The sequence below is a fragment of the Mobula hypostoma genome, chromosome 4, assembly GCF_963921235.1.
Source record: "Mobula hypostoma chromosome 4, sMobHyp1.1, whole genome shotgun sequence".
NCBI classification, from domain to species: Eukaryota; Metazoa; Chordata; class Chondrichthyes; order Myliobatiformes; family Myliobatidae; genus Mobula; species Mobula hypostoma.
Genome location: NC_086100.1, coordinates 167,110,658 through 167,126,653, shown reverse-complemented (window position 1 = coordinate 167,126,653; position 15,996 = coordinate 167,110,658). Strand labels below are relative to the sequence as shown.

Genomic DNA, 15,996 nt, shown 5'->3' with positions numbered 1-15,996 from the left:
GTATGAGGCAGTAGAATATCGTGGACCAACTTGTCATTATGGGAGTGGGAAGTGGAATTAAAATGCTGGCTACCAAGAGATACCGGTTAATCTTTTCCCTCCACTCTAACCCTATTGTTTGTCTTATTATCTAAAAAATCTATTGATCTCTGATCTGAAAATACTTGAGCCTCCGCAGCCTTGATAGGTGGTAGCAAATTCTAAAGGTTCACTTCTCTGTCTGGATGAAGAAATTTCTCCTCATCTCAGTCTGAATGGTTGAGCCTCTGTACTGAAGTGTAACCTCCAGCTCTGGGTGCTCAGTATCCCTCTGTCTATCCCGTAGGTTCTGTAATGAAGATCTACACCAGTTAGATCATCGCTTATTCTTCGAAAGGTTATGTTTTTCCCAGGGTGGAAATGGCTATTATGCATGAACATAATTTTAAGGTGATTGGAAGAAAGTATAGGGAAGGGATGTCAGAGGTAGTGTGTTTTTTTTTTTACGTTGAGTGTGGTCAGTGCCCAGAATACACTGCTGGGATTGCTGGTAGAGGCAGATACATTAGGGAAATTTACAGACTTGGATGAAAGAAAAATGGAGTACTGTGTGGGAAGGAAGCATTAGGTTGATCTTGGAGTAGTTTAAAAGGTCATCATTACACCATGAGTCAAAGGATCACACAGATTTAAACCCAGGCTGCTTTATCTCTCAATTTTCACTATCCCAGAATCGATCTGCCCTGCCTCTCCCCTAACCATATCCTTTATTTATCTTCTTGCTCCCTTTAGCACTAATAGATGCTATCACTAAGAATGGAAGTGCTGCTGGTGGTCCGCGACAGCGACCTGAATCGGGCAAGCCTAACCAGGCAAAGTCTACGGGCCCAGCTGAAAATGGGGCCATGCCAGAGAAGGAGGAGAAAATGGAGACAGCAAAGGCCTACACGAGTGAGCAATTGGAAGGAGTTCAGAGGTATGAATGGCTGGCGGTAAAGGAGTGTGTCAGTGAAACCGTGCAAGGCTGGACTTTCTTCCGACCTTATTACAGGAATGAAGGACCGGTGGGAAGGCTGGAGGTGGAGGTGGGTTGGGGGAGAGGAGTGGGACAGAAGGAGTGAGATTGGTTTGACACCCACTAATTGAAAAGCTCACAACAAAATAGGCGTAGGCCACTCAAGCCTGCCCCATCACCCAATATAATCATGGCTGATCTATACTGGCAAACGACAGGAATTCTGCAGATGCTGGAAATTCAAGCAACACACATAAAAGTTGCTGGTGAACGCAGCAGGCCAGGCAGCATCTCTAGGAAGAGCTGCAGTCGACGTTTCAGGCCGAGACCCTTCGAGTCCTGACGAAGGGTCTCGGCCTGAAACGTCAACTGCACCTCTTCCTAGAGATGCTGCCTGGCCTGCTGCGTTCACCAGCAACTTTTATGTATGTTGCTTGATCTATACTGGCCTCAGTTTGTGCCAGTTCCCTGCAGTCCTCAATTCCTTGATCTTCCAAATTTGCCTGTCTCCACCTTAAATATCTAATAACCTGTCCTCCACTGCACTTGGCAGAAAATTCCAGATTTTCAAAACCGTCAAAGAGGAGAAACTTCTAAATGCCTCCGTTTTAAATGATCAGCTACCTACCTTGTCATTATGTCCCCTTGTTCATGACCCTACCGCTCGTGAGAATGGAGAACAGTATAGCATAGGAACATGCCCTTTGAACCACGATGTCTATACCGAAGATGATGTTGAAATAAGCTTATTATCTGTTGCCTGCAAGCAATCCATATTGCTCCATTCCATGCACATTCATGTGCCTTTAGAATGGTATCTGAAAATAGACATTTCAACTCTGTCCTGTCAGGCCCCTTTGGGATCTAGTATATTTGAATAAGGTTGCACCTCATACTCCTGAACTCCAATGAATACAGCTCGTTAAAGTGATAACCAGGCAATCTCATAAGCCCTGTCTTCCTAATTAAATGGAAAAAGTGATGATCTAATGACCTCTGCTGTTCCCTGTATGAAGGGCTCTCGGTGTTGTGTGTGTGAATCACAAATGATAGCGGGCAGGTGCATTGAGTTCTTAGGAAGGTAAATGGTTCCTTGGCCGTTATAGGGGATTGGAGTTTAGAAATGAGGAAATAGTGTTTCAGTTGTATAGATGTGCTGAGGCCACAGCTGGGGTATTGCACCAAGTTTGAGGCCTGGGGGAGAGCAGCCATGTTCACATTAAATGCTGGGGCAAGGTTTCAGGAGCCAAGTGGCCTTCTGCTGTTTAGTCTACTTGTATTTCCACTCTGCAGCCCTCTTTCTGCCAATGGGTGATGATATTGGTAGGTGTTTTAGTAATGACAGTTTTAAAGAAAGATATGATCCACTTAGGCTTGAATTCCTCAGTCAGCATTAGATTTTATACTCTGCAGACTTCTGGGGACCCCACTGGAAGAACAGAGGGGTTTCGGTGTTGTCATGACCAGGAGATGGTGGCGGAGTACTCCACCAAATCTCCAGCCTTGGTTTTTCTGTCTGAACCCTGAAATGGAACACAAACCTACATATTTTTCTCTCTCAAAATGTGGTGTTGCAGAAACATGTGAAGAATTCATTTTCACATTCCAAATTGTATGAACGTTGGCTCTGATCTCATCCCATTCAGTGGCTCTGGACCAATGGATTACAGTTTTGAATGACCATTCACTGTTCTCCCATTGACTGTTGGATATCTGTTTGCTTGAATTTTGTTCCGATCCTTCTCTTCTCCTGTTACTGCCTCCAAAAGTGTAGGTCATTTTAGGTCACTTAGCCATTCTAATATTGGCTGATTTATTAATCCTCTCAACCCCATTCTACTGCGTTCTTCCCTTAACCTTTGACACCCTGAGTAATAAAGAACCTATCAACCTTCGCTTTAAATATATTCAATGACTTGGCCTCCACAGCCGTATGTGGCAATGAATTCCACAGGTTCACCACCCCCTGACTAAAGAAATTCTTCCACATCTCGGTTCTAAATGGACATCCCTATATTCTGCTATTTTGATGCTGTGCGTTCTAGATCTAGTCTCACCCACATTCTCTCCACATCCACTCCATTTAGGCCTTTCAATATGTAATGGGTTTCAGTGAGATTCTTCTCTTCCCCCCCGCCCCCCCCCCGAATTCTTCTAAGCTCCAGCAAGTACAGGCCCAGAGTCATCAAATGTTTCTCATATATTAACTCTTTCATTCCCGGAATAATTCTTGTGAATCTCCCTCTGGACACTCTCCAACGCTAGTACATCTTGTCTTAGATAAGGGGCGCAAGACTGTTCACAATACTTCAAGTGTAGTCTGACCACGGCCTTATAAAGCCTCAGCACTACATCCTTGCTCTTATATTCTAGTCCTCTAGAAATGAATGTTAACATTACATTTGCCTTCCTCCTGCAAGTTAACCTTTAGGGAATCCTACACAAGGATTCCCGAGTCCCTTTGCACCTCAGATTTAAAAAAAATTTTCTCCATGTTTAGAAAATAATCTGTGCCTTTTTTCCTTCTACCAAAGCACGTGACCATACATTGTATTCCATCTGCCGCTCTGACCATTCTCCCAATTTGACTAGATCCTTTTGCAGACTCTCTGCTTCCTCAGCACTACCTGATCCTCCAGTTTCAAGCTTTTAAAATAACATCTTTCCACCGTTGTTCACTGCCTCTTTTGTCATTTTTATTTAGTCATCTGCAGGATATGGGCATCGTTGGCAAGGCCAGCAATATTGCCCTTCCCTCTGAGGTGTGTGTGGTGCGCTCAACCACTGCAGCCATTCTTGTGAAGGATTTTCCACAGTGCTGTTCCAGTGAGGATGATGGGCTGGTGATATACATTCTGTGTTTCCATATCGGGATGCTGAGTGATTTGAAGGGGCCCCGCAGGGGGTTGGTGCTAAAGCAGGTCTACTGATGTTGGCTACAGCCCAAGCTCTGGAATTCCCACACTCTGTTTCTACTTCCTTAGACGCTTTTGAAATCCTTGTTCCTTGAATTTGCCTTTGATCACTTACCCCTCTGTAACATGACGTCAGGCCGTCTCCCCTGCCGTGAATCCTCTTGGGATGTTTTGCCACATTATAGGTGCTATATAAATGCAGTCAGTTGTTAAATGGTGAAATCTGAGGTCTGTAGAGGTTTGTTGAGGGTTCCTGAAGAATGAAAAGGTTGAGACCTTTGCAGCGTGAGCCATGTTGCAACTTGGTGAACTTTGCCGTTGGGATTTTGATTTTTGGCTACGTGGTCTGGGATACTACAGGCTAACTTCAAGATTGTTCATGTAATTTCCGGAGAACGTATAAAGGAGAACAAAATAATTGTTTCTCCGGATCTGACGTAGCACAAAAAGAACAGAATAATAAAAAAAAACACAATAAATATCTCTATGTAAGCTAGATTATATATATAGACTGATTGTATGTACATAAATTGATGCTAGGTGCAGGTGTGCCTGTACTTAATTCTGATAAGAAGTGATAAAGAAGTGGCATTGGGGAGGATGCTTTGTGAGTTGGGTTAGTGGGTGGAAGTATCGATTAGCCTTACTACGGGAGAAAGTAACTCTTTTTGAGTCTAGTGATCTTGAAGTGGATGCTAACACGAGGAAATCTGCAGATGCTGGAATTTCAAGCAACACACATAAAAGTTGCTGGTGAACGCGGCAGGCCAGGCAGCATCTCTAGGAAGAGGTACTGTCGACGTTTCGAGCCGAGACCCTTCGTCAGGACTTACATACGTGTTGCTTGAAGTGGATGCTACCAGCCTCCTCCCTGATGGGAACGGGGCAAACAGTCCATGAGCAGTGCATGTGGGATCCTTCATGATATCGTTGGCATTTTTCTGGCACCGTTCTGTATATATGTCCTTGACAGTGTGTAGGCTGCTGCCAGTGTTGCTTTGGGTAGTCTGGACTACCTGTTGCAAGTCTTTCTGTCTGCCGCATTGCAGTTTCTATACCATGCATTGATACCGCATGTTTGGATGCTCTCTACTGCGCATCTGTAGAAGGTTGTAAGTATAGATGTGCATAAGTCCAGCTCTCTTTCAGCCTCCTCAGCAAACGGAGGCCTTGGTGAGTTTTCTTGGTTGTGTAGGATGTATTCTGGGGCCATGAGAGGTTGTGCGAGGTATGCACTCCAAGGAGTTTGAAACTGCTCACAGTTTCCACTGCTGTGCCGCCAATGTAAAGAGGGGTGTGAGTTGTCCTAAAGTTGATAACCATCCCCTTTGTCTTGTTGGCGTTGCGGAAGAGGTTACTTGCCTGGCACCAGGCCTTGACCTCTTCCACCTCTGTGCATTAGCATGCTAGTAATGGTGATTTGACTATTCCAACCCAGGATAAAGAAATGTAAAGATTACTATGAAATCCTCGGGGTCAGCAAGGATGCACCTGACGAGGATCTGAAGAAAGCTTACAGGAAACTGGCGCTGAAGTTTCATCCTGATAAAAACCATGCACCTGGAGCGACCGAGGCGTTTAAAGGTGAGCTTAGAGATTTTCTTTTCGTTCTGCTTGTGGTGTGATCTCTGCCCTGTGTCTTTGCAAACGTATTCCACTCTGTGCACGATGGCTTCCTCTTCCTGCAGTGCAGAGGACATCCAGTAACTCTGTAATAACCCAAAATTAAAACACAGAAGGTGATGGAAATCAAAAATGAAATGTAGGAAGTACTGAGCAGGTCAGTCTGTATATATGGGAAGAGACTTCTCGCAGACATGTGAACAGACAAGGAGTAGAGGGATATAGACCTTGTGCAGCTATATGGGTTTAGATTAAATTGACATCGTGGTTGGCACGGAAACTGTGGGTCAAAAGGTTTGTTCCTATTGCGTATTACAGGCTGAGTTCCCTTCAGAACTGGGAAGGAGAGAGAAATTAAAAGGGGTAGGGAGGGTGGGAGTGGAGTATGTCTGTGAAAGTGTAACCATGGGGATAATCTGTAAACAAAGTGATCTAGTCAGTGAGAGAATGGGAGCAGTTAGAGAGTGAGACTGTGAACAGTGGAGTGTAGAAGTTGAGAATTGCCGAGCTGGAGGAAGTGACTGGCTGGGCACATCCTCCAGTCCCGGGGAAATAAATCTAGGAGAAGCTGGACACCGTAGTGGGTGTAGACAAGTTGGACTGACAGGCCTGTATCCATGCTGTATTACTTATGAGTTTTTTTTAAAAACTGTCCCAATATCACAAATAACTGATGCAGACCGAGAAATCAATTTAACCTGAAGTTGTAGAATTTAGTGTCAAGTCCAGAAAACTGCAGTGTGCTGGGAGAAGATGAGGCACTGTTTCCCAAGCCTGCACTGGACAGTTTTTGAGCCAATAACTCCCCACAGCCCCATCTTTTACAAAGTTCTTGAACCAAACCCTTGCTTTTCCCCTTATGGCTACTGACACCAAGTGACGAGAAGAAATTCCTTCCCGCAGGGTGGCGAACATTTGCCCCAAAGGACTATGGGGGGATTAGTCAGTCACAGAGAATATGGAGGTTGATAGAAACTAGGAATTCAGGACAGGAGGCTTGTGGAGGAACACAGTGCTGAGGTAATAGATCTTATTGAATAAGGCCTTAGGAGCAAAATTAGGCTATTTGGTGCATCAAGTCTGCTCCGCCATTCGATCATAGCTGATTTAGTTTCCCACTCAACCCCACTCTTCTGCCTTCTCCCCATAACCCTTACTAATCAAGAACCTATAAACCTCTACTTTAAATCTGCCCAATGTCTTGGCTTCCACAGCCATCTATGGCAATGAATTCCACTGTTTCACTGCCCTCTAGCTAATGATATTCCTCGGCATTTCTGTTCCAAAGGGATATCCTTCTATTCTGAGGCTGTGCCCTCCGGTCCTAGATGCTCCCATTATTGGAAACAATCTCTCTGCTTTCACTCTAACAAGTCCTTTCAATATTTGGCAGGTTTCAATGAAATCCTTCTCATTCTTCTAAACTCTGGTGAGTATAGGCCCAGAGAGATCAAAAGCTCCTAATTAGTTAACCCTTTCATTTCCAGAATCATTCTTCCTAATCTCCTCTAGACCCTCTATAATACCAGAATATTAGTCAAAATATTGGATATGGGCCCAAAACTGCTCAGACTACTCAAAATGTGGTCTGACCAGCACCTTGTAATGCAGTGTCTTGCTTTTACATTCTAGTCATCTTGAAACCTTCCTTACTACTGGCTCAACCTACAAGTTAACCTTCAAGGAACCCTGCACTAGGGCTCCCAAGTCCCTTTGCACCTCCAATCTCTGAATTTGTTCCCCTTTTAGAAAATAGTTTATGCCTTTATTCCTCCTACCAAAGTGCATGACCAGACACTTCACTAAACAGTATTCTATCTCTCATTACTTTTCTTATTCTCCTAATCTGTCCAAGTCCATCAGAAAATTCAGTTTCCTCAACACCTATCTTTGTATCATCAACAAACCTGATGATAAAACCATCATTTCCATCATTCAGATCAGTAACATATAATTTGAAAAGTAGTCAACCCAACACCGATGCCCTATGGAATACCTCTAGTCACTGGTAGCCATCCAGAAAGTCGTCTTTTATTCCCATTCTTTGACCCAATCTTGTATCCATCCTTCTGAAGTGTGGTCATTGTTATAATTGCATGGTAAACTCCCACATGTAACAATGAGCAATAATTTTTAAGTAGTTGAGGGTTGAATATTGGCTGCGGGAGCTGGGATGAGCTCCCTCTCTATTGTGCTGTGGGAGCTTTATGCAGTTGGGGAGCCAGACAGTATCATCGGTAGTTTTGTATGTCACGATGTTTTTTTTTTATGCAGCAATTGGAAATGCCTATGCTGTGCTCAGTAACCCAGTGAAACGAAAGGATTATGATCAGTATGGTGAAGGCCAGTCCCCTGGGAATTATCAGCATGGAGGCTTTGAATTTCATCGAAATTATGAAGCTGATATTACTCCAGAAGATTTATTTAACATGTTCTTTGGTGGAGGATTTCCTGCAGGTACTGTTGAAAATATTTCTTAAATGTCAATGTTGCTCTTTTCATGCGTAGAGGTTACAAGTGCGCATTGCCATTGAGTGGCCGATGTTCCACCATGGCTCGTTTTCCCAAACTTTGCATTAACCTTCTAAAAGGGAGGGGCTCTTCTAAAGGAGAGGTTGGACAAACGGTTGTTTTCTCAGGAGCGGTGGAGGCTGAGAGTTTACGAAATTATGAGAGTTGTAGATAGAAAGCCAGCAAATTCTATCCCAGAGTTGAAATAACTAATACTAGAAGGCAGGTATCCCAGGTGAGGTGGGGGGTGGGGGGGAGGGGGAAGAGTTCAAAGGAAATATGTGAGGCAGGTTTTTATCCCCAGAGAGCAGTGGTGCCTGGAATGTGTTGCCAGGGATGGTGGTGGAGACAGATATAATAGTGGTGTTTAATAGGCTCTTTGATAAGCACATGGATGTGTGGAGAATGGAGGGATATGGACCACATGCAGGCTGAAGGGATTGGGTGTCATGGGTTTGGCACAGTACTGTGGACCAAAGAGACAGTTCTTGTTCTTTACTTTTCCTTATACCCATTGGATTTCTGAATATTGTAGAATTTATTTAAGGGTCTTGACTCAAAATGTCCACTGTCCATTTTCCTCCATTTATGCTTCCTGACCCATTGAGTTTCTCCAGTGCCTTTTCTGTTGCTCTTCTATTCAAAAGGTGGTTTTTGGGTGTCCCTGCTGGACTCAGCATTTATTTCCCATTGCTAACTGCCCTTGAGAAGGTGGGAGTGACCCACTGCTTTGAAGTGCTGCACCTTGTGCTGAATGTGGAGTCCCGTTGCTTTTGGGGCACCCAGTGGCGATGGTAGGGGATATGGAGGGAGTGGTGCTACACCCCATCTGCCAAGACACCCCAGATTTCCAGTGGAATGTGAACTCTGATAAATGTCCAGCAGGCTGTACTTAAACAGGATGATGAATGGGCAACAGGACCCAGAGCAAAATAAAAGAGCAGAATTAGGCCATTCGGCCCATTGAGTCTCCTTTGCCGTTCCATCGTGGCTGAATAGTTATCTTGTCAACTTAATTATCTTGCCGGCCTTCCCATAGCCTTTGATACTCTTACTAATTGAGAACCTAGTAATCTCTGTTCTAAGTGTACCCAATGACTTGGCCTCCACAGCCACCTGTGGCAATAAATTCCACAGATTCACCACCCTCTGGGTAAAGAAATTCTTCTCATCTCTGTTCTAAAGAGACATCCTTGTATTCTGAGGCTATGCCCTCTGGTCTTAGGCTCCTCCACTATAGGAAACGTCCTTTGCACATCTCTCCATCTAGGCTTTTCAATATTCAATAAGTTATACTGAGATCCCTCCTTCATTCTTCTAAACTCCAGCCAGTACAGGCCCACAGCTCCTCATGTAACTAAACCTTTCATTCTCGGGAAGGTGGGAGATACATTGGATATCACAAACAAGAGAAAATCTGCAGATGCTGTAAATCCAAGCAACACACACAAAATGCTGGAGGAACTCACCAGGCCAGACAGCATCTACGGATAAAAGTAGCATCAATATGCTGGTTTAGCTGATGTCATTGAAGGTGAGGTGGAGTCCTAGGTGATAATTGGCTTATCATTGTCAGATGTACAGAGATACAGTGAACATACCATCCACACAGATCAAAGTGCATCAAGGTAGTAAAAAGGAAAACTGATTGCATAATATAGTTTTACAACTACGAAGAAAGTGCACTGAAGGCAGATAATAAAGTGCAAGGATCACAACAAGAGATCAAGAATTATGTTTTGTGTACAAGAAATGCATTCAGGTGTAGATAGAAGCTGTTCCTGAGCCTGCTGGTGTGTGTTCTCAAACTTTTGTATCTTCTGCCTGATTGGGAGGAGGTAAGGAAAGAGAGAATGACTAAGGTGGGAGAGGTCTTTGATTATGTTGCCTGATTTCCTGAGGCAGCAGGAAGTGTGATCGGAGTCCACGGAGGGGTGGCTATAAAAACCATGTGGAAGAATTTGCCTGTTTCAGGGTTTGACATGGGGTAGACACCACCTGATTTAAGTGTTGCCAGCAATGGCCCCGGTTTTATAACCTAGCCTCGATTGCCCCAACCCCAAAGCCTGCTGATGGAGGCCTCAGTGGTGTCTTGAATATTAATCGAAATTCTTGGGCAACTCTGATTTTATTTAGAGATGCAGCACAGTAACAGCTGGCACAATGACCCCTATCACCTAATTATACCTACGTGACCAATTAAATTACTAACCTGTAAGTTTGAAATGTGGGAGGAAACTGGAGGACCTGGAGAAAACCTGCTGGAATTGAACCTGGCTTGCTGGCGTTGTAATAGTGTAATGCAAATCGCTACGCTACTGTGCTGTCCCCATTAGAAGTTGATTAGGAGTTGGGATCATGTGAAAAGCCTGCTGCCTTAGATTTGGTTAGAATAGCTTCCTCCCAATATGGATGGGACACTAGGTCATCATTCCCATGGACAGAACTGTTATCCCTTTGATAACAACAATATGTACAAAGCACCAAGGCCACTGGAAATAAACTGTGTATGGATATAGTGAGTTCAATATAAGTTCCTGCTTCTGACAGCTCTCGACATCTCCACTCCCTGGACCCGGGCTCTGGATTACTGAGCTTGCTAGGACAAGTCTGTGATCCAAGTGTTTTGGTGCCTCCCAGGGGAAAACATTGAAGTGTGCTGTAGGTGAACCTTAAATTTGCAGATCCACGGCAGATAACAAAGTTATCCAAAAGGCCAGTGGATGACAAAGGCCTCAGTTACATAAGCATCACCTTGTCTCTGTGTTAACAGAAAAACACATTCATGAGGTGTGGTGGTAGACTGATAATATTCCAGAACTAAGCCCACTGTGACAGCTGTGAATTTTTAAATTCAGCCAATTAATTAATTCTGCATTTAAAAAGGTTATTATTGTAAAAATCTAAGTTGCTTTATTTGAAGCCTGTGGGGAAAGGGACTTGGTGTAAATCAGAAAATGCTGTGAACATCCAGCATCTGCTAAGCATCCTTAGTGTTCTAAACCCATTTCATATCTCGGATACTGTTTTTTTACATTATTAATGGGATTTGTCACCATTATTCTCGTGGATCTAAGTGTAATACCAGAGCTAACTGGATCATGGAGTTAACTCGCTACAGATCTATATTGGATTATTATTGCCATATGTACTGAGATGCGGTGTAAGGCTTTTGGTTGTGTGCCATCCAGAGAGATCATTCTGTACATAAGTACATTGAGGTAGTAAATATAAAACAAAATGCTAGATATACATGTGCAGAGCAGATAGACAGGGTTCAAGGGGCCTTGGCAAGGTAGGTTGGGAGATCAAGGGTTCATCTTTTAGTGTATGTGAGGACCGTTCAATAACAGGTAGAAACTGTCCTTGAACCTGGTGGTACTTCTGTATAATGAGCTGCTGTGTTCAAGGACAAATGGAGAAGGACAGAAAATGTTGGCCTCCTGCCAGATCAAAGTTAAGGATGAAGCTGGTCTTGTCTTCTTAAAAGGACAAGTATCCAATGTTCTGTGAAGTGATTTCAGTGTAAACGCTTTACTGCTGAATTTTGTTTCTGAGAGGGGACATGAGTGCAATATTCAATAAATATGTTCCCTTAGGGGTGGGGCATTCTTTGCTGGTGTGGTGTACATCATTGATTGGCAGCTGGAGCAGGGTCTGTATGTCTTCAATTGCTAAGATCCTAACTTTTTGTTTTAGAGAAAGGCTTCTGAGAGTCTTAGATAAGGCTAGATAGTCAGTTTCTTTATCCCAGAAGTTCCAGAGTGCGTAGGTTTGAAGTGAGGGGGGAGGGAGTTTAGAGGAGAATTACAAGGCCAGTTTTTATTACAGTGGTTGGTAGCTACCTGTCAAGGAAGATGGTGGAAGTAGATACAACAACAACTTTGAAGAGCCATTCAGACAAGCACATGAGCAGTCAGAAATGGAAGGGAGGTGCGGTCCGGCTGCGTCCCCAACAACAACCTATCCCCAGCCAGTGAGCTTAATGCATTCTGTGCACGCTTTGAGCAGAAGAAGATTGGAATAGCATCGGGTGCATCTGTATCCACAGTCACCGATGCGGATGTAAGATCAATCTTACAGAGAGTGAACCCACGGAAAGCATCGGCCCCAGGTGGTGTCCTAGCTGTGTGTTAGATGCTGCGCAGACCAGCTGGCAGGTGTATTTACAGACATTTTTAACCGCTCCCTGCTTCAGTCTGAAGCTTGCACCTGCTTTACGACGGCTACTATCATTCTGGTACCTGAGGCAAAACAAGGTAACGTTCCTTGGTGACTCCTACTTGATGGCTCCGCCTTCCTCCTTCATGCAGTGCTTCAAGAGGTTGATTATTGCACCTATTAACTCCGGCCTTGACCTCTGCAATTCACCTGCCACTGAAGCAGATCTATGGCCACACTTCGAATACTGCAGACAATGTAGGTTACCTTAACTAAGGAAAAAGAGGCAGTCTGAAAGAAGTGAACTAGGAGACTTCCTGGGATAAGAGAGGCTAAGCAGCTGGGTCTGCATTCTTTAGAGCTTGGAAGAATATGGAATGATCTTGATAATAGTAATAATAAGTACTTTATTGATCCGAAGTAATGTTATAGCAGCAACATTTAAAAACACGTTTAGTAGTGTGCAGACTTAACTAATAATGAAGTACAGAGTAATAATACACACAATATTAATTTACCAATGTGCAATAATAATGTACAAAATAATAATACAGAGACTATGACGTGTGTTCTCCTGTCACACAGAGATGAACTGTTGTATATCCTTACTGCATTTGGTAGGAATGATCTTGTGTTATTGTTTTTCTCTTTTATACAAGGCTTTGGTAGGCCAGATGCGAGATGTTTTAGGTTCTCCTACTTGTGAAATGCATTCAAAGTGAGGGGTCGATCATTTAGGTCTGGGGTGTGCAGAAATTTCATCTCAGAGAGTGGGGAATCTGGAATTTTCCGCCTCAGGATTGTGGAAATTGGGTTATTGGAGGGAGGTAAATATTTAATAGATTGGGGAGCTGTCACAGAAGAGCAGATGAGGCCTTGAGCAGATCAGAAATGATCACATTGAATAGTGGAGCAGGCTCCAGTTGCCTACTGTTTTCCTGGCGTTCTTATTCCGGTTTTGATGCTTTTTATATGGGCTTAGATCATTTCTACTACATTTTCTTTATCTTTGCAAAGTGACCACCTCTCTCTGTCCTAGGGTGTCAATGCGATAAATATGCAGTGTCTAATTGTTTGCTCGATTTTAGGTAGTGCACAGACGTACTCCAATGGAAGAGCGAGGTTTACAACGCACCAATCGTATCACCGAGCTGATAGAGACAACGAGCGAGCAGACGTACGTAATTGCCCTGCTCCCAGGGCACACGTTAAAACCCTAACTGCTGATGATCTGACCTTGAGCGGCTCAGTGAAGATCTTTATACTTTTACCATTTGTAAACTTTCAGAACTTTAAAAAAACCCATTTGGATGTTTTCTGTCTCTGAAAATCAATCAGGGACGTTGAGAAATCGTGGGGAAAGATGTTCCTGCCGGAGATGGTAGAGGCCGTGGCAGCTTTCTGGTGGTGGTGGGGCATTAAAATTCACTGCAGCAGCACCTCGAGGTAGCTCCATGTGATTAGTACAGTCTTGAGGACCCCACAGCAGGTAAATGTGAGGGTATAAGACCACAAGACCATAGGATATAGGACCATTTGGCCCATCGAGTCTGCTCGGCCATTTCATCATGGCTGATCCAATGTTCCTGTCAGCCCCAGTCCCCTGCCTTCTCCCCGTATCCCTTCATGCCCTGACTGTCAGGAATCTATCCTCAGTGTCAAGGTTCTAACTGCAGTTAAGTAGCTCCAACAAGTTTGCCACATTACTCAAGTACCCAACACCAGATTCCCAGAACAGGCAATTTTATTCTAAGCTCCGTTATGGCAAGAGGTTACTTGGGAACACTTCAACGATGTTCTCAAAGGTTCCTTAAAATGTAATGTTTCATCTGACTGATGGGAACCTCCAGCCAAATGGATAACAGGCATCCCCCCCAAAAAAAAAGCGGTTTATCTGGAGCACATGGAAGCCCACTGAAACCAGCTGAAGGAGCATACCACATCTCAAATTATCCAGATAGCCACCCCGTCAAGTACCTCCTGACCAACTTTGTATATTCAGGAAATATTGGGGTAACATCTACATATCAATGTGTCAATGCTACTTATTGATACAAGTGTGTTGGAATAATGTATTTGCCAAGTTAGCCCACCGAGCCTCTTCCTTGCACAATCATTATCGAAGTTCAAAGTAAATTTATTATTAAAGTATGTACATGTATGGCCCAGCTGATTAGCTCAGTCATCAACTTCGAGAGCTTCCACAGGCAGACTCCATGGTTCACCCTTTCTCCAGAATGTGTCATTAGAGTTTTCACTGAGGGAGTTGGTGCATAGGTAAGATATTTGTAATTTCTATAAACTATTCGTGCTGTGCAAAACAGAATGTAAACATTAAAGTATGTTGTTTAAGGTGTAACAGAATACTAAACTATAATTACAGCAAATAAACCCTAGTATCTAAATATGGAGGAACACAGCACCAGCTTTTTTATGTTGATATTTCAATTTGTAATCCATTGTCCCTAATCTTGATACACTCCATGTACAAAATGGTTTGTTATCTGTCAGAATTATTAAATCTAATTGGGTGATCACCCACGGTCGGACTGATGAGGCGCTCCTGGACAGGCTATGATTTCTGTTCATGGGAAAGGAGCAAGTCTACGCAAGGGAGGGTGGTGAACTTTTATTGACAGAATTTTTTCCTCACGATTGCCAGCCAAGTGCCCTTCTAGCACTAGAGCATTTTTTTAATAGAAGGGAAGTATCATGAGTTGAACATTTCATCCACAGTTTTTGCAACAGTGCTATCCAGTTTATCCAGTTGACAGCTTTTCTTCTCTTCCCATGTTCTCAACTAGTTTATGGATTCTGCTTCAGTTGCTGCTTTTGGTTTAAAAACCACTTCTTTCCCTAACAAGTTGAATTCTCTTACTTAATAGTTGTGGGCTTTCCCCTACTGAAATGGAGGTTCCCCATTTTTCTTAACTGGGATCTATCAGTAAATTTCCCAGCTCTTAATATTTAAAGCAGTGTTGCAAACATGAGAAGTATCTTATAAAGTGAGTTGTGTAGACAGCTTGCCCTTCCTTCCAGCAACAAATAGGGGTGAATATGTGATAGCCAGATCCTAACTCCACCATACTGCAATCCCCCATCACCTGTCTGTTAGCCGAACTGATCCGACAACAATCTGATCTACATGCGGCTTGATTTCTTTGCCATGAAATACTCTGGGTTCTTTTAAAGAAAGATGGTCAGGTAGTAGTAACTGAGATTCAGCTGGGAAAGTGGTCTCTGCCGTAATGTGCTTCAGTATCTGATCAAGGGTTGTTTCAGCATTTGAGAGAGAACTTTCCCAAATCTATCTTGGAGCTGAATTATGGAAATTAATTACCTTATTCTTATTACTTACAGGGAGGATTTTCGATGTTTTTACAGCTGTTACCTATAATTGTCTTGATCTTGGTGTCTGTTTTAAGCCAATTGATGGTATCATCTCCACCATATAGTCTCTACTATCGAGCGTAAGTATTACTGATTTCCTCATATTCTCCTAATTCGTTTTGCTTGGGTGAAACTCCATTTGTGTGGCACATTTGCATGTTAGCCGAATACATAACTGATGATAAGCACAACTAATTATATTAATTATATCACTTGTGTAAATAGAGCTATAACAATAAGTTGTAGCATCAGTCCATTTAAGACATAAGGGAACAAACAGCCCTGTGTTCAAAACAACAATGTAGTTGAAATGACTTACAAATAGATTTATTTTAAAGGACTATAGATTTTTGATTTGGAGCATCTTCCATAGTGAATGCTGCTCTACCAATGCGACAAGGA

General features: G+C 43.2%; 1 protein-coding gene across 1 annotated transcript in view; it reads left to right on the top strand.

Moving 5' to 3' along the window:
• The window catches only part of dnajb14 (DnaJ heat shock protein family (Hsp40) member B14), a 38,153-nt gene that overhangs the window by 14,940 nt on the left and 7,217 nt on the right, over positions 1 to 15,996 (top strand). The window contains exons 2-6 of the mRNA XM_063046915.1: positions 772 to 955; positions 5,348 to 5,493; positions 7,807 to 7,989; positions 13,293 to 13,381; positions 15,565 to 15,674. Coding sequence (XP_062902985.1) covers positions 772 to 955; positions 5,348 to 5,493; positions 7,807 to 7,989; positions 13,293 to 13,381; positions 15,565 to 15,674 — 712 coding nt within the window. The remainder of the gene's footprint in view (positions 1 to 771; positions 956 to 5,347; positions 5,494 to 7,806; positions 7,990 to 13,292; positions 13,382 to 15,564; positions 15,675 to 15,996) is intronic.